Source organism: Candoia aspera, chromosome 1 (assembly GCF_035149785.1).
Source record: "Candoia aspera isolate rCanAsp1 chromosome 1, rCanAsp1.hap2, whole genome shotgun sequence".
Classification (NCBI taxonomy): Eukaryota; Metazoa; Chordata; class Lepidosauria; order Squamata; family Boidae; genus Candoia; species Candoia aspera.
The window spans coordinates 318,161,147-318,188,329 of NC_086153.1; the positions used below are offsets into that span (position 1 = coordinate 318,161,147).

General features: G+C 40.8%; 1 protein-coding gene across 1 annotated transcript in view; it reads right to left on the reverse strand.

Moving 5' to 3' along the window:
* The window catches only part of MTHFD1 (methylenetetrahydrofolate dehydrogenase, cyclohydrolase and formyltetrahydrofolate synthetase 1), a 63,560-nt gene that overhangs the window by 20,202 nt on the left and 16,175 nt on the right, over nt 1-27,183 (reverse strand). Inside the window, exons 7-22 of the mRNA XM_063290434.1 lie at nt 26,946-27,082; nt 25,267-25,378; nt 21,738-21,865; nt 20,426-20,523; nt 19,521-19,694; nt 18,868-19,004; nt 17,750-17,796; nt 16,182-16,289; nt 15,996-16,070; nt 14,256-14,358; nt 11,327-11,403; nt 10,543-10,683; nt 9,128-9,196; nt 6,588-6,699; nt 5,030-5,169; nt 211-252 (exon numbers count right to left, since the gene is read on the reverse strand). Coding sequence (XP_063146504.1) covers nt 211-252; nt 5,030-5,169; nt 6,588-6,699; nt 9,128-9,196; nt 10,543-10,683; nt 11,327-11,403; nt 14,256-14,358; nt 15,996-16,070; nt 16,182-16,289; nt 17,750-17,796; nt 18,868-19,004; nt 19,521-19,694; nt 20,426-20,523; nt 21,738-21,865; nt 25,267-25,378; nt 26,946-27,082 — 1,700 coding nt within the window. The remainder of the gene's footprint in view (nt 1-210; nt 253-5,029; nt 5,170-6,587; nt 6,700-9,127; nt 9,197-10,542; nt 10,684-11,326; nt 11,404-14,255; nt 14,359-15,995; nt 16,071-16,181; nt 16,290-17,749; nt 17,797-18,867; nt 19,005-19,520; nt 19,695-20,425; nt 20,524-21,737; nt 21,866-25,266; nt 25,379-26,945; nt 27,083-27,183) is intronic.

Here is a 27,183-nt window from a genome sequence, read left to right on the forward strand (position 1 = left end):
CCATAGGCAACACTATTTATGAGCAGTACTGAGATTGCTTTGTGTCTTCTGTCTTTTTCTGTCAAGGGGATATCCAAAACATTGATTTGTTCTGGTTACGGAAACAGTAACACACTTAACATCTGACAGTGAAGGCATCTCTATCAAGGCAGGAATCAGCAAAAGTAAAATCAGTAAAATCAAATATACATTCAAAAGCACAATTATTACCTCTGCGACATATTCTTTGGGCAAGGGGACTCCAGCCATAACCTGAAAAGACAATCAAGGAACAAAAATATATTCTCTTGGTATCTCAACTGTGTATCTTTGTATTCCAAACTGAAACTTATTAGCAGGTTTCTTCGTGAATGGAGTTTGGGAAAGAATTAAGAAATTCTTCTAGAGTGAACAAATTCTCCCCCATCTGTCTGTATATATATTCAAATTACAATTGTTTCTTGTTTGAATTTATATAACAATTTAGAAGCTCCAGGGATGTATAATTTCTGTTCAATATACTGTACGGTCAAAAGAAAACAGTATGGAGGCAGCAAAATCCAAACAAACAAACAAATGTGTAATGGTTAGCATAAGAATATAATAAAGTAACTCTCATCTCAGCCCTAGGGCCACCTGGTTCCTCTCTCCCTAAAGATGGAACTGTCATGTCCATCTTCTGGTGAGCAGAAACATACTTCACCAGTAAGTCAAACTACCATTCTCAGTCACCAGAAATAAAGCCAACAGAAACAGCTATAATATATAAAATAAAACCAACAGGAACAGTTATAATACTATATAATAGTATTTCCAGAGTGGGTCAATGTGACAGGGCAAAGCATTCTCCAAACCCATTCATACATTGTGGAGCAGAAATTCATCTTCCCTGATTTTCTGCTTTGTAGACGAAACAGATTGCTATCATCTTTTGCCTCTCTAATGTATTTGAGGTAGATTCTCAGAGCCCTGTGCACATCAAGCTTGAACCAGTTATGTTCTCTGGGGTGGTCTGAGACCAGGTAAAAGTTGAGAAGTTGTGCTAAATGAAATTTGAAACTGACCTTGGACAAGGAACTGTCTTAGAACCATCTTGACCTGGCAGAAAATATATAGATCCTTCCTGAGATCAACCCTAGTTCCCTAACCATCATATAAGAAGCTAGGGTTACTAAAAGGCTGTTTTCAAGATAGGAATAGTAATGGAAATTTGTCTAATGAGCTTGAAGGAGTTGCTTATTAAATTCCTGAATGCTAATGACAGGTCCCATTCAGGGACATACTGAATCACTAGGTCTGACAGGAGCATTTCCCTAATGAAACAGCATTAATTAAAATTGTGCCACTTGCCTGTCCAGGAGAACAGAAACTAAAGAAGCTGCTTGTCTATGTGTCATGTTTGCCACTAGCCCTCTCTTCAGCCCTGCTTGTAGAGAGTCCAATAGTTCAGGGATCCCTATTGCTGGGGTCACATGTTTCTGTCTTTGCTTCAAATCAGCTGATATATCTTAATGGTGGCAGGTCACCCTGGGGCCAAGTTGGTCTCTACTGCCAGGTCTGGAGTATCCATATTCAGGAATTGCCCAGTTCAATTTCTAGGCTCATATTGGTAGCTACTCTGGATTTGTATGCAGTCCTGGACTTCAAGACAGGAAGGTCAGGTGTTTTGGGAACTGCTCTGGGTATTCGTCTCTTATCTCACTTGGGTAGGAAAACAGCAGCTGTTCAGTGCCCCTCTTAGTGTATTCTGCTGAAATGAACAGAAGGTTGCAGTCTCCGAAGGCCATTCAATCTGAATCTGTTCTAATCATTTAAATGGATTTTGTTGTAATGCCACCTCTTTGCAGAAGTTGGTGGGCTCCCTACTCTTTTAGCCTGGTGTCTGTGGCCAACTGGTCTCTGAAACTGATTGCTAATGCATGTGAATGTGAGGAACCCCTGGTGTGGGTTTCTGATTTGAATGTGTAAGCAGGTCTCTGATAAATCCATCAAACCTATAAAGTTGATTCTAATGTCTCTGTTCTGAAGGTCAATACCCAAGGAACTTATCCTGAAACCTAAGGTTCAGATCAACTCTCCAACCTCCACTTTATTCCAGTATCATAAAGATAAAACATGGTGGAGGTTGTCTTCTGGAAGTATGCGTTCTATTGTGCCAACGTCCCTTGGAGAAAATAGGGGATGTTCTATGTCACTTAGAGCAGTGTTTCTCAACCTTCTTTTCCTGTGGCGCCCTTCCAACCTTGTTTTTCTCCTGTGGTCTCCTGTCCAGGTCCCATTACAGATATGGGACAGTAACTGGTGCATTTTCTGGCATCAAGAAGACAGTATTTGCAGTATAATACACTTTGCTTTTCTGTGGCCTCTTTGGCCCATGCCATGGCCCACCTGTTACATGTTTTTCACCTGTGGACCCCTTGAAATATCCTAGGGCCCCCAGGGGGACATATGGCCCCCTGGATGAGAACTGCTGACTTAGAGCATTTAAGGCTGGTGACCCAAATAGGAGGTTGTAGCCTTCTCTTTATCTGTTTGTGAGTAGGTGATGGGAAATAAATGGGCTCACTGGATAGGCTTTTGGAAATGGAAGTAGCTATTTCCTAGACAGACAGACAGACAGACAGATAGAGGGGGTGGGGAACAACTCCTTCTGTGGTTTAGAACTGCATATAATTCTGCTCTGGAAAAAGCATTATGGAGGGAGGGGAAGGCAGCCAGAGCATCTACGCCTATGCCTTGCTGTCTCCATCCCCTCCATGACATATTTCCACCTCCAGTGTCCTTCAGCTCTTCCCCTGCCACGCAGTTGGTGGAATAAAGGGAAATCCAGTGATCTTGGTTCATGTAATGCTCCAAGTCACTCTTCCTGACCTATGTCCTGGAACTGGCTGCCAAACTGTTGGTGTCACCTCGCCTACCATGAGAGGGGAAAGGCCCCATCACCTGTCATCTCATCTGCCAGCTGTGGCAGGGACTGCTCTGGGAATTGGCTTCAGCCTTCCAGCTGACTGATCACATACACTCTCTTTTTCTATTGCTCTTTCTTCTGGAAGTGGGGACTAGGCATGGGTCAGCTGTAAGAGCCCACAATCATGTTATGTTCCTGCTGGGCTTGCTCAAGGACCTATGGGCTTGTTGGCTCCTGTGGTTTCTCAGGCTGCTCTGGGAGCATGGCTATAAGACCCTCTTAGCTGCAATCTCCCACCAATCTGTTGATGCAGGTGATTTTGTTGGGCTGGTAATAATTATTCCCCCTCTCTTCACCTCCCAAGATGCTGCTAAAGGAAAGCTACTGCTTCTTCTAGGGGCTTCCTCCACAGGACAGAGAAACATCTTAGGCCTGCCTTCTATCTAGAAAAGACAGAAATCCTTTCCTGTAGGCATCATCTCTGGTGACTGTGAATAAAGAGGAATCTGCATGTTGCAAAGCAAAACACCAGCTGTAGCTTTACTGTTATTTATAGGAATGCATTTGGGCTGCAAAAGGTCCCACTGGGACAGCAAAGAGCATCCTAGGAGGTTAATTTGCTTCTGGTAAGTGGGTGTTTTGTGATTGTGGCAGCCATTTTGTGAATAGGCAAATCTCCCATGGCAACCATTTTGTAAGGAAACCTACCACAGGATCTCAAAATTTAGCATTCATCATGATGTGAAACCTTTCTCTCCTTCTTGCTATGGGCTAGAAGGAACACATGTCACTTTCTGCTTCCCTTAAAAACTGTGTGTAGTATCTTCTGGACTGGGAATCATGATAGAGAAAAGTGATTCTGGTCAAGATCAAAAGGCACTTATTTCATCTGACCAGAGCTAGTATTAAGCACAAGCTCTCCTCTAAACACCGAACAAGCCACACTGGAGAAGCAGAAAGCACCTCTGAAGTTCTACCCTGTCTGGAGGAGAGCATGAATACATCTCCTTGAGGAAGAGAAAGAAGTAAGCACATGACTTCAAGCTTCATTATGATTCCCTTCTGTTTGTCTAGATTATGCTAGGTAGCTTTTTGGCCCCAAAACTGCAATTTATGCCAGGTTGTACAAATAATTCTATATATAAAAACATACACATGCGCATAGTCTTCCCCCATCACAGCAATAGAAGAGCATGTTTGCATCCTCTTTCATATCATGAAATGCTCCCCAGCTGCAGTTTAGTCCATCTGTTTGGCAGGCTCCAGGAATACAAAGGAGGCTGCTGCTACGTATAGCCCATGGGCCATGTGGATGCTAAGATTCAGTGTGATATGCTGACATAGCAGGAAAGACGCATGAGGAAAAGAGGAAGGGTAAAATGAGTATCAAAATATGCAGTGCAAGTACAACCCTAAATGAAATTTGCCATTATGAGAATGCACTGATGGACACTACTAGATACAGACAGACAGACAAAAAACAGAAGAGAAATAACCAGTGGGAAAAAAAAGTGAAAATATGGGGCTTCAGCAATTACTGAGATGAACTAGGAGCCATATCAAGCAACGATTATTGTTTCTGATCTTCCAAAATAACTGAAGTTCTCTGGTGGGATGACAGCATTATTAAACCATTAGATGTTTCTAAAGACATTAAAAAGAAGAAAACCAATAGGAAAATCACATAGCACAAGAAACATAAAACCTAATAGTCCAGTATAGAACAGGCGCTTAAGTTCCAGCTGAATGCAGAACTATGACAATATCTGAATGGAGACAAATATATATTTTTCCTAGCATTGGAAAACCACAAATCCAGGCACCAGAGCTGTCTGGTTGGAGAAGGCATTTCATAAGCAGGTCCCTAGAACTGAGACCTTTTCCACTGTAGCCACTCCATTTGGCAGGGATACTTGGGAAAGGGCCTCCAAAGATGACTTCAGGGCCAATCAGGTACACAAGCAATGGGATAAGGAGCCAGGAAATCTGGCAGTCATTATCTTCATCTATCAAAGAAATGATAGGGAAAAAAGAGTCTTTCAAGGGAGCTGAATCCAGCCAAGAGAATCTAGCTGAGCCCAGCATCTTTCATGTTCCAGATCATGGCGCACGAGATTCCCTAAGACCGAGACTAGCACTTACTGTGGGGCCTCCACCGTGCATTTTCAGAGCTCGGACGGTGGCGACCAAGACTACCACATGAGGCTGCAAACCGGAATACCGACACTTGATGTCGAAGAATTTTTCCATGCCGATATCAGCTCCAAAGCCAGCTTCAGTCACTGCATACAGAATAATGAAATTCATTGTTATGTACAGTCTGCTTTCTTTTTTTGCACAGCATTATTCTTCTAAATTTGTCTCCTTCCTTCCCCTGAAGACTTGGGGGATTTGTATTATTACACCCCACCCCCCCAAATTGAGAGTTAAATTCTATTATGGAATTGCTTAAATGTTGTACATGACATGAGGTTTACAATTTCTTCTTTTTTAAAAAAAACAGCAGCCGCATGTTAACAAAAGGCTCAGAGAAGCAGAGAAAGTTTGAGAACAGGATTGTCTCCCCTTCTTCCTCCTCACTGCACAGCTCTAGCAGCCACCAGCGCAAGCCAGGAGAGAGGACAGCTAAGGAAACAGTAACACGAACAGGCAAGCGTGCCTCTCTGCATATCTCCTGTCACCAGCATCTCATGATTATAACTCTCTTTTTTTCACTGTGGTTACCCCTAGCGCGAGTATAGCAAGAACCCTTCCAAGATGGTGACTGAACAAATACCATGCTAAGTAATGGTTGCATATAGTAAAGGTAAAGGTTTCCCTTGACATTACGTCCAGTCGTGTCCGACTCTAAGGGGCGGTGCTCATCTCCGTTTCAAAGCCGAAGAGCCGGCGTTTGTCCGTAGACACTTCCGTGGTCATGTGGCCGGCATGACTACACGGAACGCCGTTACCTGCCCGCCGAAGCGGTACCTATTAATCTACTCACATTTGCATGTTTTCGATCTGCTAGGTTGGCAGGAGCTGGGACTAGCAACAGGAGCTCACCCCGTCACGCGGATTCGAACCGCCGACCTTCCAATCGGCAAGCTGATTGCATATAGCATGTCAGTAATTAGATAAGCCTAAGGAATTCCACAAAAATTACTGGCATTCCAGGGGGGAAAAAAGGTAAGACAGACTCCATGTCATTTTGTTTCTCTCAGAAAATCTTTTGTTAACCTATAATTAACTTATGCCTGTTCTCTTACTCTTATTCACAGTACCTATTATAGTTCATCTGATTATAGTTCATCTGATTTCCTTTACCTGAGGCAATCACTGCCTCTTTTTAACCCTGTAATTCAGTTACGTTGCACATCCAATCACCATTCTTTCTTTAAAAACAGGAGGTAAGAACGTCAGAAGAGCCTGGCTACTGGATTAAGCAACACGTTTGAGGAGGACCTTAGTGATCAGCTCCTAGAGAATCCACCAACACGACATAAAAATAGCAGTAGCACTCTCCCAGTGTGCCTCATAGGCATGGTGCTCCTGAACATGGAGAACCCTGCAGCCATTGTGACTAATGGCTGTTGAGAGAGTGATCCTTTATGCATTTGCCTTCCCAACCTTTGAAAGCACCTAAACCAACAGTCTTCACTTCTTTGTACAGCAGTGCATTTTATAAAGAAACCAGGCCTGAAGATGGAAAGAGGCTTACCAACAAACCCATCCTTGCCAACGAGCTTCAGGGCAATCTTGTCTGCCAGGACAGATGAGTTGCCATGAGCGATGTTAGCAAATGGACCAGCATGGACAAACACTGGATTACCCTGACAGATATGAACAGAAACAGAAGAACAGAAGGAAAGAGAAATTAGCATCTTGTCACCTAGAACATGGCAAACCTACATACCCTTGGGAATATCCTTACTGTATTTGGAAGGACATTTTGCTGCACTCAGTAAAAGTTATTCATATAAGTAAGCTTACATAGGGCTGTAAAATCTTGCACTATCTGGAAGACAAGAAAAATGCATCTCAAGGAAAGTGACCTCATATCTTGAGTATTAAAAGTGGACATTTTGGCAAGAATATTTAGTCTAGTACAGTCTTCCTAACTGCCCCAACATTTCTGGTCAAACCTAATCTCGTCTTAGGGGGAGGGTGTCTTCAGGGACTCCTCAAACACCCCTAGGCTGAAGGGGTGTGCATATCTTAAGGGACTTCCCAGATCTAAGCAGGCTTAGATTTGGGAAGTCCCTTAATTTATTTCTGATCAATTCAGGAATGTAGAATCAAATCTAGCTCCAGAGATCAAATTAAACCTATTTGCTGGCTTGGTCAGAAAGCTGAAATAACCCTGTACATTGGCTTTCCCACCGCTTGAAATGATCCTTCACATGAGCATCTGCTTTGGAAGTCTATAAACATACTGCATTTGTATTGTTTTACATTAAAAAAAAAAACAGATCCCAATGGTATCTGGAAGACAGTGATAAAGCATTTCTGAACTTTGCCATTAGCTAAAACCCTGCAAGGCAAATCAGAACATATTATACAAAAAGTAATCACCCTTTCATTGAAAGGCCCAACCACATGCACCAACATTGAGAAGGGAAGGGCATTCTTGCTCAGTCAGTCTCTGTTTTAATACACGTCTCATTCACCCAAAAGATTAAAAAGCCAACAGGAAAAAATACACAGCAGGGAGAGCAGAATAGAAAAAACCTTAACACTTTTTGTGATGAAAGAGGGAAGTAATGGAATGTTTGAATTGTGCTATAAATAATTTCAGAGGAGTGGGGGAAATAATGAGGGCAAAAGCCCTGCTAGGCTCCAGTACGTGGAACTAAGAAGCAATTCATTAACAAACAAGAGATGTACATGTATTATGTTGATATATGCATGTACATTTTTGGTATATAGCCACAAGAGATAGAAGTTGCTGACATCTGAAATTAGTAGGAGATGCAGAAAGCTGCAGAAAGAATAACAGAAGCAGGAAAAATGCCTGACTGCACTGCCATGGAAAACACAGTGGTGTGTATACAAAGACAATAACTTTGTGAAAGAACTTGTAAGTCAGAAAGAAAACAGAGCTCTGAAAGAGAATGGCCTGTGAGCTTTTGTGGGCTTGATAGCAGCAGTTCATTTTATGTATTAAGGATAATTTCCCAGGAAAGTTTCCATGAAAGAAAGAAAACAGCAAAAAGAGAAGAAGGACGGTAAGCAGGCAGAATGGAGTAATTATGAGAGGAGCAAATATAGGAACATAAGAACAATGCTGCAGGGTCAGGGCAACACCAATCCTAGCCCAGAATTTTGTTTCTAAAAGCGGCAAACCAAATGCCTCAGGTGTGCTCAGAAGCAGAAGATGCAAACAAGTTTGTCATGTCATTTTCCCCCTGCAATTCCCCCAGTCTAGAGGTTTCCAACCTTTGGAAAACCTGTCCTCCATAAATTTATCTAATCCCTTTTAAAGCCATTCAAGTAATGAATGATAATGGATTCCACAGTAGATGGCAATGTGGGAGGAGCAGAGAGGAAACTAAACTGAGCAGCCAATTGTACGGGATATGAAAGAAAGCCTAAGAAAAGAAAGGTCACATCCAAAAATGATAGCAGATGCAGAGACCTGCTTTACGCTTTAGAGTTAACAGCATTCATAATTAACTAATGAACATCACTTCCTTAAATTACAAGGAAAACTCCAAAAGGAAGGTCACAAAACATTTTGGGAACCATCATCCTATAAGTTACACAGAATTCTACAAGCTGGTAAAGCTGGCATTATAAAACAAACCAATGATTTAATCCAAAATTCTATCAAGCCCCACAGTAAATTCTCAAAAATGGTCAAATCTCATGAGAACACTGCATCTTATGAAGTTTTCACGTCTCAAAGACCTGTAACATTTTGGCACCTTGAGATTTGGAGCAAAAATTATGTGAAATATCTTACCAAATTTCTTTTTTTCATTTTAAATGAAATGAATTTTTAAAAAGGCTAAAAGCCTTTTAATTTTTTTAATAAATTATTTAACATTATTTTAAATTAAAATTTGTGAATGTGGATGCTGTTGGGGAGGTCTTATGTGCCATAGCTCCTATGGATAATGTATTGCCATCCTCCCTTTTATCTGATAATCAGTAGAAGCATCTGATGACGATGGTGATGATGCAGTAACCGTGTAATAGACCGTATTTTAATGTATGTCCCTATCTTCAGATAAAAGAATCTGCACAAACTACACTTACTTCCAAAGTTTGCATGAGGTTGGGCTTAATAGCATCTTTCATCAAAACTGCCAGGGCACCGCTCACTCCCTAAGGAAATAAGTAGGAAGAATTATTTAAGTAGCAGTTCTTGCACATTTTTTTAGGCTTATGGCATTTCAAGCTAATAAACCTACTTTTTATAAACATGATGTACTGTTCTCCCAGTTTTTGTGTAGAAATACTATAGGTCATAAAAGGGCAAATTCAGCTGGCCATTCTTAGGTTTTACTTAGAATCCAGTTTGCTCCATGTTTTTGTCTTATTTCAAACTCTACTGCCAGAAATTTGGGAGAAGACAAATTTCTATGTCTGAAATTTCAAGGTCTATTTTTAAAATTATATACTAGATACACATTTAGAAATCCTGAATATATACCTGCTTGTCATCCTAAGAGTCTTGCCAAAACAGACAAGGTCCACTTTGCAAGAACCCCACTAATCGGCTTACACTGCCTGATTTGACTGAAGCTGGCTACGTCTGTCATAGGTAAAGCACATGACTAAAAAAAAGGTGCCTTCTTTGCCAATCTCTAAAACAGCCTCAGAAAGCTTCCCCAGAGATCAAGTCTCTCAAAAACAACACAATATAAAATTGGGAACATCTGAGCTAGCTCAGTTGTTAGATGCATGGAATGAAAAGTGTTTGAAAGTGGTTTTCTAAAAAAGTACCTACAATGATCTTTCCCAGCTTACGTTTTTCAGAAATGTTGATCCAATCCTCCCTACCAACCATTGGCCAACACAGTGACACAGGGAAAGAAGGGCTCAGAGGATCCTTTTCCATGTTCCACAGATGTTGCCTGCTAGAATCTACGTTTTTTTTTTTTTAAGCAACCGCCCACTTGATGCTTGTTTTCGTGCAGTTGCCGACCCAAGTACCTTGGCAAAGCCCACCAACACCAATTCCTGTCTTAGATGCAACATTTTAAATTCAACATAACATTGTTATATCAGGCACTCCAGAGCAGTACTGCACTACAAATTATGCTTAACAGAAGCTCTTTAAATTTTCTTTTGTGTGAAGTAGTTCTTGGCACAGCAATCCTATCTCCAACAGAAGGACTACCAATAACAAGGCATTGCTCCTAGAAGGAAGCTATCTAGTTTCTGCCAACAATGGCAGCTTTGGAGCAGAAATAAGAAAGGAAAAAATATGCCTTATGTTATGTTATGTTATTTATTTAAACCCTTTATATAGCCGCCCATCTTGAACCAAACTCTGGGAGGCTCACAAGTTATCTAGGAGCGAGGGTAAGCCAATTTGGGTTTTGAACTCTATACTCAGTTTTCCACGCCAATGAAATGAGTTACATCCCACAAACATAACTACATGAATATTTTGCCTTCTTCAATCAAGTTGCATTCTCTTCCAAACAGAATCATGTTCAACGTACCAGATCTTCTGTTGTGATTGGAACACCTTTCTTGCTGGAGGCAACCACCATTTTGCCCAGGCGTTGCCTCATATCCTCCAGGCCGTCTGTGAGTGCTAAGACTGCCATGATCTCACTAGCTACTGTAATGTCAAACTGGGCCTGTGGAGGAGGAAAAAAACAAACAGGGTCAAAAATAGCCTTAACTGAACACAGCTGGAGTATTTGATTTAAAAAGACATAGATAGGACATAAAACATATGATTATGGAATCATAATAATCTAGAAACAGAATCATTTTTTCCTTTATTTATTTAATTGTTCAAGATATCATTAAAGCACATAATGCAGAATATAAGACTATGCTTCTTTGCCTATTCCTGTAGAAACAGAATCATTTCTAAACATCTGTAGTAGCCTTTTCCAAATTTGATGCTGTCTAGTTGTTCAGAACTACACCTCCCAGATCTCCCAATCAGCACAGCCATTGATTGTCTGAACAGCACCAGATGATGGAGGGCAGCTTCATGAGCAATGACAGAAAAGGGCATTCTAAAAGTGATGTCGTTCTGTATACGAGAGAGGGCAAAACGCAAAGAGAAAATCTCAACCGTGACAAGCTTCTTCACACAATCACTATCATTGGCAGTAGCAGCCCTCAAAATGGAGGCAATATGGGGATAGGTACATATGGGAAACAGAGAAAGATGCACACATCCTTCGTTCAAGATCAACCCTCAGTTGCCAAGAGATAAAAATGTCTGCTATTCTAAAAGAATCTAAGTGAAAGAGAAAGGACACTTACTGTACGTGTGTATCCTTTCTCAGATGGAGACTGGCCAATTGTGATGGTTCGCAGAAACCTGTCATTTGTGTCCAATACTACATAAGAGAAGGTAGGAAGACAAATGGATGAACATGAGGAACTCAGCAATGACTATTCAACTTTTTATACATGTACATTTTAAACTATTAATGCCATCAAGGTTATCTCACAAACATAAGAGAAGTCATTAGAAGAAAGCTGTGAGAAATAAATTGCTAAGATGGCAACCTACAGGGGTATTTTCATTTACTTCTTTATTAGATGTATGCCTGGCCTTTCCTCCAAGAGTTCAAGGTGACTTCCATGGAGATCCCCCATCATTTTAGCCCCAAAACAACAACCTGTGAAGTTGGTTGGGCTAAGGGAGAGTCACTCAGTGACCTTCCATGGCCGAGGGTAGACTTAAACCTAGATCTCCCAATCCTAGGCCAACACTTCAAGCAATAAACCATGCTGGTGCTCAGATTTTAAATATGCACGTGGTTTTATAGAATGTTATTTCAAGTCACCCGGACATAAAGGAAAATCTCAAAACAAGGTGATGGGAAACAGAATTTGCATAATATAAGGCCATCTTCCCCAGCTGATGCCCTCCATGTATGCTGGACTTCAAATGCCATCAACCCCTAATATCTGGAAGTGATGAAAACTGAAGTTCAGCACCTATAAAAGGGACAATTGGAGAAGGCTGATCTATATTTTCAGTAGCATTGACAGATGCCTGAAAGATAAACAGACTGGTCAACAGTCTTCTGTAGTTTGTTCTTTTCCATCTGCACTGGTCATCTTATTTGACAGCAGGAATTCCCCAAGAAGGAAAAAATACACTGCTACTTTTGCTTAAGCAGTTTTGATTCCAAGAATATATGCATAAAATGTTTTCTATGTATAGGCTTTTTACCTATACATACCCTATGTATAGGATAAAACAAAAAATCCATTTATATGCTAAGAGCTAGACTTTTGAGACTATATTTCACATCTCATTTATTAGGAAATTATATGCAATTAAATTCCCCTTGAAATTAAAAAGTAAGCTAACATGAGATTGAAAGCAAGCGTGGAAAGCACCATAATATATTCCCATCACAATGCTGATTAACAGGCTACTTTTGGAAAAAGTTTCACTGAACTGCAGAATGACGTGCAGTTTTTTGTTGGATATACTGACAGTATAAGGACTAAACTACTGCCTTGTAACTTTGCCACTTCATGGTTAACTTCTATGCAGAACTGTTTAAATTATTTCTTCACAGACTATTCCTAGACAATAAGGCTTGAAAATGCTTTGGAAGAATGGCCTTGAGCCTCCACAAGAGCACCACCAGTCTGCTCTTTATTAAAGAAGCTTGACTTTTTTCAGTCTCCCATGAGAGCTTGAAAAAAGGTGCCACAGATTCTTTGGAATCTCACTAAGTTTAATGAGTAGATTCCTTAAATCCTCCTCCTCATTTTTTTTTCATGCTCATGCAGAACCTGAAAAAAACTTGGGCTTCTTTAATGAATAGCAGACAAGTACTTCACTGCCACGAGTGCAGAGTTTTACTAGATAAGATTCAAGACAATCCAAAAAGAGCTGAAATACAGGCTTCAATAGGAGCTCTATACTTGGCATCAAAACTGGACATGCTGAGGGACATGCCCTGTCCACCTTTAATGAATGTGCTTCCTGACATTCTAGTCAGCTTTTAACAGCAGATTCAGGGAGACCTTGATTTTAATTTCTGATAATGTCCCTAACATATTGATCTGTGAAACAACGGGAAATTCATACAGTGGCTCAAAAGTGGAATCTCTTACTCTATGTGACCCAACAAGAAGGCAGCATGCTGAAGGCCACCTCAAACCTAAGTCTAGCCCTGTGGCTCCTCCACAGGAACAGCAAGGCTGGGGAACAAGTCCAGAGAAGGAGCTCATGCAAAGAGGCCATAGCAGCCTCCTCTCTGAGCAGATAGCTCTGCTGCAGAGGAAGCAACTAATCAGATCAAATTTGGAGAAAACACTTGCATAATTTTCTACCCCTTGTAGAATTGCCCAGCAGTACTGGAATTCCAGTCACGGCAAGGGAAGGTGTACTTGAGTGATCGTGGCTGTCGAAGATAATTTCACATTCCAAAAACAGCCCAATGAAGACTCTACATGTTCAGAGAACAAAGGGTGCAGACTGTTTGGGAGCTTGAACAGGAACACACCAAGTAATAACATTTTGCACTAATAGTTCAATTTACGAGAAAGCCTATCAGCAGGGTTCTCTGATGATTAATAAGGAATGAATTTATTATGTATGTTTAATATTTTAATCTATCTAATAAAGCTGTCTGAGCAGATTACATATGTAAGTAAAAATAAAACAGCTGAAAGAGAAAACAGCAGCTTAAGTCCTTCCATTATTTGTTTTCAGGAAACAAAGAAACAAAAACCCCTTAAGTTATATGCCTTGAGCAAGATGGTTGTCCAAAAGGAAATGGGAGAAGCCCTAAAGGTAAATCAGGAATCTATTTGACCCCAAATCCAAATGGCCAACACATAATTCATACAAGTGAGAATTTAGCCAACTGCTCCTCAAAAGAACAATGGACAACACAATGTCCTGTTCAACCCCTAAGGGGAGGAAGGGCAACTGACAGATTTCTTATGGGGCAGGAAGCAATGACTGAAATCGTCTACCCTGGAGAAAGAGATCCCCACTGCCGGCAGTCCACTTGCAACAGCTTTCTCCAGAGGGAACACAACACCTGCCTCTTAGTTACTTAATTGTCTAGAACTAAACAGAGCCTAAAAATTAAGGGTGAAGAGACTCAGCAGGTATTTATGCCTTGCTTAAACTTTAATCTGTCTCCCCATAGACAGAAATGTCTTCCAAATAGCTTTTCTCCCCTTCTTCTAGAGGTTACTTGTGCTGCAATACCTCGTTGCCATGTTATGCTATCTGGATCAATATCCAATCTCACGAATTTGTTTATTTCATCATTTGTCAAAGTTGCTGGGTCCATTTTCTTAATATGTAATCTCTGAGGAGGAAGGGAATGAGGGAGAGAAAAAAAGAGACAAGGACAAGTTACAGGAAACTAGCCTTTAAGCAAAGTAATTAGAAAAACTGTTTCAGAAGTAACATAAAGGGATGTAGCTGAAATGCAAAACCTATCTGGAAGTCTTAAAATAAGAACTTGAATAGTTGTGCAATTATTCACTAAAAGCAGCAAAATTTTAAAGAAACCAACATTACCTTCAAGGGATCAATGAGCAGAATTCTTAATTTTTATTTTGCTCCCTTAACATCAGTCAAATATATAGGCAGAGAAAATCCACCCTCCCCCAAAATACTTTAATGACTACAGGTGTCTTATACCTGTCAATAACACAGTGCAAAGATAGAAGAAGAAAAGCTACAGCAATGGAGCACAATCTGAATACCCAAAAGGCTTGGGTATGGCCCGTAAAGAATCTCTAAAATTGTTATCAAATTGTGGTTTTTAATGTGAGAAAAAGGGAAAATAATTAAACAGATGACTGAAGAGTAACTGTATTAACCATATTTATTTTAATGAAATGTAAATTAAATTAAATCAGCTTTAGTTTTTGTCCTGCCCCACCAACTATGTTTTACAGAACCATGCCCAGCATGCCATTTAAAGGCCAAATGCACCCTTAGCTCAGAAAAAGATGTATGTCCCTGGGCTAGGCCTCCAGAAAAGGTCAGGGTTACATCCATGCATCTATCTGGTTTAGATCATGCCATATTCAAGCCCAGAGTCATGGCCCATCATACTACGTGGGGTACTGGTATCCGTCTTCAACCATTCCTGATGGGCAACTGGGGAAGCCATTTTTAATAATCTCTCAGAAGGGCTTGGAGGGACATTGTGTTGAAGAATTAGCAGTACTGTGGGAAAATTAGTATTAAAGCTTCCCAGGCAACTATAATATGAACAAATATGAAAAAAAGCTCTCAGAAATACCTGATGGATAAAATATAGGGTCATTCTTGTAAGGCATGGTTCTCCATGAAATGAATGTTACTATCTGACATGAATTATGATTGTTTAGCACAGCTTTGCCTTTGCCACCTGCTCTGGGAAGACCCTGTTCTGCCTCAAGGAAGACATATTAAACTAGGCCACATTTGTCTGTGCCAAGTGCGTAAAAAGTTAAAACTCTGAATTATCTGAACAGAGGTTCTAGTATTGCTTTGGAGGAAAGGAGGTGAGGATACTGCTATGATTATTAAAAAAGGTGTCAGGAAGTGATGCCTATCAGTTTCTAATTTATTACATTTTATATATTAACTTGCTTATATTTTAAGAGAAAATCATCTATTAAAATTCTGAGTATTCTGAATCCATGTGGTGTCCAGTGCTCTAAAACCTCGTTTGATAAAGCTGGTGGCAATGTAATGTCAGACTTAAAAAGGCTCACAGAGAACAATGCCTGTGTATCCTCAGAAGTTTAGTATTTGAACGCTCTTCCCTTTCCCTACCAACATGTTGAAGAAAATGGGTAGTGATTAGATTTAACTGGAAGGTGATGGGACAGACTCTTGACATTTGCTCTATATATCAAGTTCTATGCTTGTGAGCATGTCTTAAAAAAGCAGCCTTGAAGATAACTTCAGAAGCACAAATGGGATGGGAATTACAAGGAAGCTCACCTGTAGTCTCCGGATCTGGATATCAGAGAAATTCCTAACACCATCAACTGAAGGAACCAACCGTGAATAGAGTGCCTTAAAGAACAAAGTGTGTAATTAGGAGCTCTGGGTACCCAATAAATCTCAGATAAACAGACAATTCACAGAAGACACCAGAAGGGAAAATCATTAATTACATCATATTACCTGATCAGACTGTGTTGCCTCATGGAAGATGCGGGCATCAACAGCAGCAGCAACCAGGTTATTGGCAGCAGTAATAGCATGGATGTCACCAGTGAGATGAAGATTAAACTTCAGAGAAAAAGAAAGCATAGAAAATATCCCAACAGTTATCTCAAATCCTTGACTGAATCTAATTAACTCCCCAAACCAAGCCTACAAGATTCTAGAGGCAAGGCAGAAAGTAGTTCTCTGATATGTGATAGGCAAATGCCTTCTGAGAGAAAGAGAGAGGCCTTCTCCTACATTGATTTCTTTTTGCAGAACTTTCTGAAGGAGAAAAATAAATTTCTCCCCACCCACTGCACACTTTTCCCACCCTAGCATGAGATTCCACCTTTGGTTGCTTCTAAGTGACTGAGATGGTTCACTTATGCCAACCTCTCCAGAGCCTGGCAGGAAATTCTAGTAGCTGTTATTGAAGACATCTGGAGAGCACCAGTTTGATTAGCTAAGCACAAATATGGCATGAAGAGAATTTGTTATATATTTGGTTTTTTTCCTAAACTTCTAGGAGGCATGCCAAAGTTTCCTTTTCTTAACATGGTTAGGAGGGAGATAGCTGAGATGATGGTTGTGATGGCGCAATCAAACTTTCACCCAATGTACATAAAAATAGGTAGAACTTCAATCACACCATGATGCCCACCATCTTGACTTTTTAGACCACACCCTGAAGACACCCCCTGAATCTGCCTAATTCCACTGTGAACCTTTTCTAAGTCAGGTTGTGATAGCAAATTCTGTAAATGTATTTCAGTGTACAAAGTATTACTTTCCCTTTAATATATGCCCAGGGTTTCTCAAACTTAGCTACTTTAAATTGTGTGGACTTCAACTCCCAGAATTGAAAATACACACATCTTAAAAGTTGCTAAGGTTGAGAAACCCTGGATATGCCTGACCAGTTTACTCCACCAGGGGCTCTTACACTTTAAGCTGCAAGTGCTACAAAATCTTAGTGGTTTATGAAACTGAGGATTACTGCAATTCCTTGACTTGTGGTCCAAATGTTTAGAAAAAAGGACTTCAATAGTACCATTTACAATACATCTCGTATACAGTAAGGGGCACTACCCTACTGAGCCTCAAACGTGTTGATCTGCAGCAAGGCTGATATATGAGGAGAATTTAATTTGTTCCTTATTTTTAAACAAACTAATTTAATTTCCAATACCTGACCATATACACAGACTGGAACAATTATCCTGATTGCACATTTCTTTAAATCTTGTCATCAGTTCAAAAATGCATCCGTTCAAAAAAGATGTACATAATGGAATGGATTTATGATTGAATGCATGCAGAACTGACAAAGACTGGAAATATATCCATCCCCAAGCTGAGTGTCTATGACTATGGGGAGTCATACATCAGGATTAGATTTCACAGGTCCTCTCCATGTAATATCAGGGGAAAGAACTCCCATCACTCTAAATTTCAGAACAAGTGGGTCTTGACATTCTGGACCACACATATGAGAAATGCACACCCAGAGCCAATATTTATATAGGAATAAATCTGAAGTTTACCTCTTCCATAGGAATAACCTGAGAATAGCCACCTCCAGCTGCACCACCTATGTAATGGGGAGTATGAAGGATAATACTATGCATCAAACTATGAACATTAAATAGTTACACATCTATTCATTAGAAAAAAAACTATACTTATTTTAAAATAGATGCGGCATCCTTAACAAGAATCAGTACTAAGTGAGGACTTACCCTCTTGCATTCTATTACCACTGATGAAAATAGATCAGGTACTTGTCCATAAACTATTTCATGTCATCATGCTAAAACACTAAACCTAAATAATGGGCATTATCATGGTGACAATTCTACAGATGTTTCTGCTGGTACCCTCTACTTGTGCATTCTAGCAAACTTCTTATAAGCAGTCCTTGTTTAGTGACCACAATTGGGACCACCAGCTCAGTTGTTCAATGAAGCAGTTGCTATGTGAAACTGTGACTGCTTATGATCTTACTTCAGCTTTCCTTTGCTTCACAGACCTGCGAAGGTCGTAAATGTGAGGATTGGCCGTGAAGTTACTTTTCCATCAGCACTGTAACTGTGAATGGTCACTAAATGAGGCAGTTGCTAAATGTGTACTACCTATATTTCCTCTCACCCTTTCAAAGTTTATACAACCAGAAGAATAAAACTAAGCAAAACTGTTTGCTTGGAAATAACCAAAGATTGGAGTACCAGGACAAATGCTTCCTGGGGGGGGAAAAAGTGAACAAACCAAATCTACTGATCTGTAGAAGCACAAGCTATCAGAGAGACTAGGCTGAATCCTTTTCCTGCTTGCTTCTCAGCAGGACAGTGACTTGATCTTTCTACAATCCACCAGTTAGGTGAAGTGACCTCATAGCACAATGCTTTTGCTGTCACTCCATAATGTGACATGACCAAAACCAGAATACAGGAACATAACTAACTCATGACGGGTCAGATCATTTGCTCCTATTGCCTGAAAAGCAACTGCTCTCCAGAAACACAGGTCAAGGTTTTCTTTCCTTATCATCTGCTAGCTGCTTCAGTGGAGAGACCAGGGAGTGATCCTGGACCCGCTGCATGCATACTGTATACAACTGGCAAGGTACAGCTCTGCCTCTGGCACAGAATGTCGCAATCTGTACCTTTAATTCCAAAAGTAGGCCCTTGAGAAGGCTGACGAACACAGGCAAATGCATTCTGACCAAGGTGTGCACCCAAAGCTTGAACCAGCCCTATCGTGGTGGTACTCTTCCCTTCCCCCAGTGGCGTGGGTGTTATCCTAGAAAAAACAAGTAACAATAGTTTTAAAAACCAGATAAATACACAGCTCACTGAATTAAAATATGCACTGATATGTTAAGAGAGCACTACTTGGCCATTAAAAGGTCAATTTGAACATGCTTGCTCAGTTTAAAGGGACAGGCATTTGCTGCAGTGGCATAATCGTGAATACTTAATTAAACATCAGATGGGGGTTCTCCTGGCCCCTTCTCAACATTTCAGGAAAACTTCCATTGATTTACCCTCAGATTGTATTTTGGGGCTGACAAATTGAATTATAATTTTTATATTTGCCTCTTTGGGGCCCAGTTTCACCCTTGGTATATACTAGAGCTATGCTTTGAGGTATTTTAAGACTGGGTTAGCCATTTAAGGCATTTTCCTTTGAATGCTAAGGACGGTAATAAACGCTTTTACAGACTTGTCATGGGGAGCTGTTATTCTTTCTCAAAGCCACCTGGTCCAAAAAATCTGCTAGCTAGCTAGGGTGCAGAAGTAACTTAAGGCAACTTACCCTGTTACTACAACGTATTTGCCATCTGGTTGATCTTTGAGACGCCTCAATGTTGACAGTGAAATTTTGGCTTTGCATTGACCGTACAACTCTACCTCATCTGAAATCAAGCCAATTTCTCTGGCCAGCTCACCAATGGGCTTAGGAGTACAGGACCGTGAAACTTCGATGTCACTGAAAACCAACAGTTATATTGAGAAAGGAGAAGAGAGCATTCTTATCCCTCATTAAATACTGGGAAAACATAAGCCACGCCTAAATTTGGCCTTTCTCTTTGGACTTTGAAAGCACAGGCTTTCTGAATGCTCTTCTATGTGAAAGCTTCCCCAAAGTTTGGAAACTAGCATAGCAGGAAGAAGGATGGGCCAAAATCCCTCTCCTGGATATGGTGACTTTCCTACACATTTCAACAACCAATTCCAGCTTTCTGCAGCCCACAGCTCCTCCTCCTCCAATGATGAAGTTAGCTCCCAAGTGTCAATAGCTCTACAGTCAGCAGTGGCAACTGAAAACCAAAAGGCAACTGAAGTATAAAAATGCATTTAGGAAAAACCTAAGAGGTCACAAAAAACAAAAATCCTCAAAGATAGCTGACACTCCCAGAACTTTCCAGCAGCTGAGAGTTTATTGGAGAAGAGAGAAGAAAATGGGTATGGAATAGAGTGCTCTGAAGGAGGCATAAGTAAGGCATGATATGAAAAGAAATATTCCATGCTGTGACACTACTACAAGTCCACTTGTACATGCTATCAGTTCTACTTTCCATTCAGTCCATTTTCTCTACACTACCAGAAACCCCAGTAGAGGCTACAAAAAATTCTCTTGTACTCCCTGTCTCACTGGGCCACAGTAAGTTACCAACCTGGACTTCCATTTATAGCCTTTCTAGTCTAATTCTTACTTACCTTGGAACAGGGGTTATAGGGTTGAGCAGGCTATACTGAATATTCCACTTGCCAGGCTGGTATTTCTCAAGAAAACGTTGAGCGCTTTCTACTGTACTCTGAATTGGTATTTTAAAAAAGAAAACAACATAAAGGTCTGTTACTTTAATCAATAATCTTATCTGTTCTGTCTTGTTAAGAAAACTTAGACAGGCTGCATAATATAATTTGCAATAGGCAGGAAACAGCTCCATCTGTTTTAAAGGCAGAATTATGTAAGCATATGTGCACATCTTTCATTTGCATTTTTTGGTGCACAATTTATATTACTCTTCAGAAACCTACTTCTGTATATATCTCCTTAACGCTTCAATAAGCATCAGAACTCTGTCCATGTTCCTTCTCCAGGGCTTTCATTTATTGTGGTGCACACAGCAAAGTGGCCTTGTTGCCTTTTTTTTTTTTTTAGATTTTATTTTCCTGCCTTTATTATTTTTATAAATAACTCAAGGCAGGGAACATACTTAATACTCCTTCCTCCTCCTATTTTCCCCACAACAACCCTGTGAGGTGAGTTGGGCTGAGAGCCTGGCCCAAGGTCACCCAGCCGGCTTCCATGCCTAAGGCAGGACTAGAACTCACAGTCTCCTGGATTCTACCTGGTGTCTTAACCACTAAAACATCATAACCCCAGGACTGTGAGGGTTGTTAAGCAGGAAGAGGCAGGAATCCCAGGCCAGCAGGTGGGCAGGTGCCACATGGGGATGGGTGGGTGCCGTGGACAGGTGCTACAAAGTGCAGGCAGGTGCACAGGTGCTGCAGGTGGTGCCACAGGCAGGCTCTATGGAGTGTGGGTGGGTGAAAAAGTGGCAGGAGCAACTTCCAACTCCCGTTGGCTTCCCCATTGACTTTGCTTGTGGGAAGCCAGCAGGGACCGTCAGAAATCGTGGTTGTGTGACCACAGCTTGCTGCATCATCGTAATTGTAAACCAAGCACTGAGCACCTGGATTGTGATCACGTGACTGTGGGGACACTACCACCTCCAGAATTCTGAGGACTGGTTGTAAGTCCCCCTCGTTCAGTGACATCGTAACTTTGAATGGTCGCTGAATGAGTGGTTGTAACCTGAGGACTACCTGTATAATTATTTAAAATAGTATGTTGTTGTTATTATTCTGCATATAGAACCTTATGAAACAGATTGGCCATGATCTAAAGGTATTCTGGGAAAACTAGAGGATTTAAAGCTGTATGGGATGAAGCAGAGAGCGCTTCTAGGTGTCTGTGGCCCACAGAAACTCAATGAAAAGGGGAAAAAAGTGAGGGACTCACCTGCATCAGCATTGCAACGGTCATTGGTCCAACCCCACCGGGCACAGGGGTGATATAAGCCGCTCTCTCCTTTGCTGAAGCATAAGCTACGTCCCCAACAACCCTCTTCCCACTGGGCTTTGTGCTATCTGTGAAGGAGAGATAAGGCGGCACTGGAGAAAAACAATATCCCCAAAACATACCAACCCTATAAGAGACAGCAGAAAATAAAGCTTAAGTTTAGCTTGCAGTGACAAAACTTACACCCACACTAATATCCCTCTTGGCATTGCTAACACACTCAGCTATCCCTCCTCCTCTTTCAGATTTGTTTAAAAACTGCTTTGTTAGCGTGCTTGTGAATAAACATGACTTATCCAGGCTTGAGGGCAGAAGGACTCTGGAAAACAGTAGATGTCTTCAAGAAGCAAGGTTTGCTGAAAATGTCTTGCACGTAACACAATTGCAAGTGGCTGTACTTAAGTATCTGCCAGGAAATAAGAAGTTTCCAGATTACTGAAGAAAGCGAAAAGATGGGAGGGAGAGGAACAATAATCCTGCTTTAATGGGGTGGAATCAGCATTTCAAAATGAGGTTTAACTCAAGATTTCAGCAGACTTAGAGAAAGCACTTTTTCATCAGGTTTGGGAAGGTTTTCAAAAGGAACTTTCTAGTCTCAGCAGCTTGGAGGCAACTTTGTATTTATTAAAACCATCCTTACTATTTCAGGCAACTGGAGGCAATCGCTCGGGAGATTAGCTGTTTTGTTATTGCACTATGCTGGGAAGAGCTACCCGTGGCCCTTTGCTTGCTCCATCAGCCTTCGTTGTTCAAGAACAAAGGGAAGAATAGAAAACAATATTGAGCAGCAGAGAGCATGATTTCTTTATTGCACGTTGCAAAGACATGAAATGAACTATCCTGGACTCCGTAGGATTCTTGGATTTCATTTAAGGAAAGGAAAAGGAATGAAAATTAGAAACAAGTCTCTAGTGGCAAGGCAAATTAAAATGTTGGAGGTAGCTTTCTCCTTTCTTAGAAGATGGCTAGCAGAGCATGTTACTCTAAAAAAAAAAAAAGGTTCAAAAACATACCCACTGTTCAATAAGTAGATTTTAATATTACCATAATTTCATACCAGACCTACTGTATGTAAACAACTTCACTCCAAAACACTTTTTCTATTGTTTTTAATTATGGTTTTAGTCTTGGCATGGGATTCTTTTACATGGCTACCTCAGGAACCCACCAAACAAAAGGCTCCAAATAATTATAGCCTCCTCTTGAAGTTTCCCAAAAGTATCCTGGGTCTCCATAGCAGCAGTCATCAAACTAATGGCAGGATTTAACGGAAGCCTCAATTTCCACACAACCAGGTTCCTAGCTGCTTGCCACATAATTAAGAATAAGATGTGTGACTGCCATTCCGCCTCAGTCAGCTTCACTCCCACCAAAACACTTTCCTCTGGCATAAAGGTATTGCTGGAACATTGAGAGCAAGAAGATACAGCAACTGTCTTTGGGAAGTCTGAAGCATACCTCAGGCCCAAAGGCTTTGTGCCCCTAAGGAGTTGGGAGAGCCCACGTTTTGACCTTTATTCATTCTGAGGGCTGAGGAAGGGCTGAGGAACCAAAGCATATTTTTAAGGCCTTAAAACTGGGAGTTGAAGTCCACACATCTTAAAAGTTGCCAAGTTTGAAAGACACTGCCTTAAAACCTCACATCCTCCCCCTCCCCAAGATGGGTGAAATGTTTTGGGCCTGTTGCGTTCCTGGTGTTCCCTGAACGTTTTTTCCTTGCAGATGTTTCATTACCAGGCTGGGTAACATCATCTTAGAGAGCCATGTATGGCCTGTGAGCCTTAGTTTATTTCAAGCTCAAATTCAACATCCCCTGAATGTGGGAATGAGCCAGCTGGGGTCTTCCTCTTGAGAAATGATCCAGCTAGCTATTGTTGTACCTCACCTTTTCTTAACCCCAAAAGCAGATGATGAAGTGAGCCACAGTTGCTAAGATATTTGAAGAAAATGAGCATCTTTATTTAACCCTTTGATTAGTTAAGAGCAATTAATGATGGATCACTTACAAAAGCAGCCTTTCTAGAAGTGCAGCAAGTAGGAGGATAGCAACTGTTTGATAGGTGTGACTAATCCTCTCATTTTCTTAGTTTGTTGAAATATCTTAAACTTCAAATACCTTAAACTGGAGAGCAGATGGGTAGAGAAGCCCTGCTTTACTAAAGAGGAATGTTATGCAACCAATCTCTGGTTTATTAATTTTTCAGTAAGGAAGCAGTGATTTCATCCAAAATCCTAGCAAGATTATCCATTCAACTGAACAAGTCCTTGGCCACATGCCATTCATGGTTTCTTTGGTTTCGGCTTAGTACTGTGAACCATGATATATGGTTTGTTTAGCACATTGTCTAAACCTAGCCAAATCTGAATTTTTCAACAAACTGTCTTTGTGAATATAGCTGCAGAGTTCCTTGGAGGAAGGGCAGGGCATAAAAGTCATACCTGAATAAAAACACTGCAAGAGACATGTCAGAATTTGCAGTCTCATTCTTCCTTGGATCTCATTTGGTGGTGATACAGAGAAGGTCAATGGATACATTCAGTCCTAACTACAATGCCCAAGTGATGAGAAGTAGCGCTGCCCTCCCACCCTCCATTTCCTCCACAGACACCTCTGCCAAGGTAGTGTCTATGCAGTTACTAGGGGACTGAACATTAGAGATTAAGAGATATTGTAGAAGATAGGAGATATATAAATATTAAATTTATCTGTTTGTTTTTCGCAAGGCTGCCAAGACCACTTTGAGCAGGCTTTCAGGAGGTGGCTTTGACTGGATTTTATGACCCCTGTTTTAGATAGATAGAGATAGACAGACAGACTGACTTCTGGAAGAGCTGTGCTGTAGTTTTTATCTTGTCTTTTATAACTGTTATTAGAAGTGGGGTGCCATGAAGTTCCTTATGTTGCTAGCACTGTTGCTGCTGCATTGATGTTGGGATTTCTTTAGGGACTGTATTATGTATGTAAACTGCTTTGTGTAACCACAAAGTCAGAGGGTCTGGCCACCTGGTATCTTCTGGATGTTTCTGATTACATCTTTCATAAAATTTGATCAGTCTGGAGCTCAGAATATTTCCAATGTCTGGAAGGCACGACTGCAACACCTGACCTAGTATTTCCGTATTTGACTGGGAGGTAACAAATTGAGTTCTGCAGGGAATTTATTAGAGCAATTTGTAATATATTGCCACATATTACAAACCCTAAGATGTAATATTAAACATTACTGTCTTCCAAGTTTTTAAAGCATAATTTTATTTCCTCTTCTTCACTTTCTAATCCCTATTCTCCCCATCCCCAAAAAGAAAGATTTCAGAGAAGGTGGGATCTGCTTCCAAATTAGGGTCTTTAATTGGCTGACTGAAACACTAATGAGATGTAACCATTTTCTCCCTCCTACATTCACACACACCTCTATGCTAGTTAACATATATTTGCTAACAATTTTTCAAAGTCAGTCTTTAATATTACCTGGTATGTGATTGATTCCACAGTCAATCACTACTGAACCTGGTTTGATCCATTCACCTTTCACCATCTCAGCTTTGCCAGCTGCAACCACCAGGATATCTGCTTTACTCACCTGCAAGCACAATTTGTATTAACCTGGTTTCACAAAGAAACATGGCTATTAAGTTTTCTTTCTTTCCTGCTGTGCCTCTCCCTCTTTAAGGTGATTTATCTATTTAACAAGGCCCTATAATGTGCATATACATCAATCCTTTTAGTCAATTAAAATAGGAATATATTTTTGTGTTGAGCAGCATGTGGCTCCCTTCTCAGAAATAAAAATCAATACAGAAATCATTTCCCCAACATTTTGCAATTACCTGATATTTCACCTATCAGCAAGAGTTCATCTTTGTGGAACACACATGCAAACTAACAAAAGTGCATTCCTTCCTTGCCTATAAAAATTATAGCATACCAGGGAGAACACTAGAATATTGTTTTTGACAGGCTAACTTCCCATAAGCAGGGAACCATGACAGAAGGAAGATTTGATTTTGCAACTCCCCATACCCAATTATGAAGTGGTACATTTCTACACTAAGCCATTAGCAGATACTTGGAAATAGCATGCGACACATTCTGTGATTATTCATGGCTTTCCTCAGATTTTGTAGTTCTTTGGCTACAGAGCTTAACAATTGTTCCTGCAAAGCTGGCTCCTTGTGAATCCACATAGACAAACAGTGGCTCAGGCTGGTTGTATTTGAGTTTCACAGAGACTCTTCTTGCTGAGTGTTTCTATAGTAAGCCAGAAAGTCACTATCCAGATATAAAGTGCTAGTTTGGACCAAACACCCACTTGAATATGGCCTTAAAGAAGCAATCCAATATTGCAAAGGTCTTCTACTTCCCAGTATTCTTTCCAAGAGGAAATTACAGATTTTCCCGGGATTTTCCATATGCGGACATATACCTTAGCATGGAATTACATCTCCTTCCCATGATCACCCACCCTGTTAAGAAATCCTCTGCATTTGCTGAACTATATCCACCTGGAAAAAGGAAGCTGTTGGGGAGAGGTTAACACACTCCCTAGCAGAACACATGCTTTGCACACAGGAGTTTCCAGATTAAACCCTAGTGTTTGTGACTGCAGAAGAATCTAGAAATAATCTCCAATGAGTAACAGCTAGACCAAACTTCCTCAACTGGCAGTCTCTGGATGTTGGCTGGGAATTGTTGGAATTGCACTCCAACACATCTGGATGGCCACATGTTGGACAATGCTTAACTAGCAATACCCTTCAAGATGTGCCACTGATCTGATCTCTGCCCATTAGAGAGAGGGCTCTGGCTGAGCACTGTCCAATGGGATCCAGAGTACTTATCTCATGTTTGTACGCCCACAACCAGTAGTATAGCACCACAGCATAAAAATTTCCCTTACTGCTCCATCAATGCTAACTTGAAGGCATTATGGCCAAATAAAAATAGCAGTTTAATCTCAACCAAGTGCTACAGAGCCAAGATCAGACATCAAGCCCCAGCAGCAGTTTCAGGGGGTACCAGCTGCAGAGGTTGAACCTGGATTTGACTTGTACCCTACAGAGGCCAATACAACTATTCAGAGACAAGCTTCAACAACAAAGGGGCCAGAAAAAGATGTTTTGTGCTGAAAATCATTATAACAGCCTTACTTCATCAGCCAGCGATGCAGTCTTGGAATGACAAGTGGTCACGGTTGCATGGTTCCAAAGCAGCAGGTCATGCATGGGAGCCCCGACTATCTTACTGCGTCCAATTACTACTGCTTTTTTGCCTGCTACTTGAAGACCTGGAATGCAGAACCCAGATTTAATATTCACATCACAGAAGCTGTGCTCTGTTGTCAGTCTACGATCCATCTCTGACTTACAAAAAGCACCTCCAAAGCCC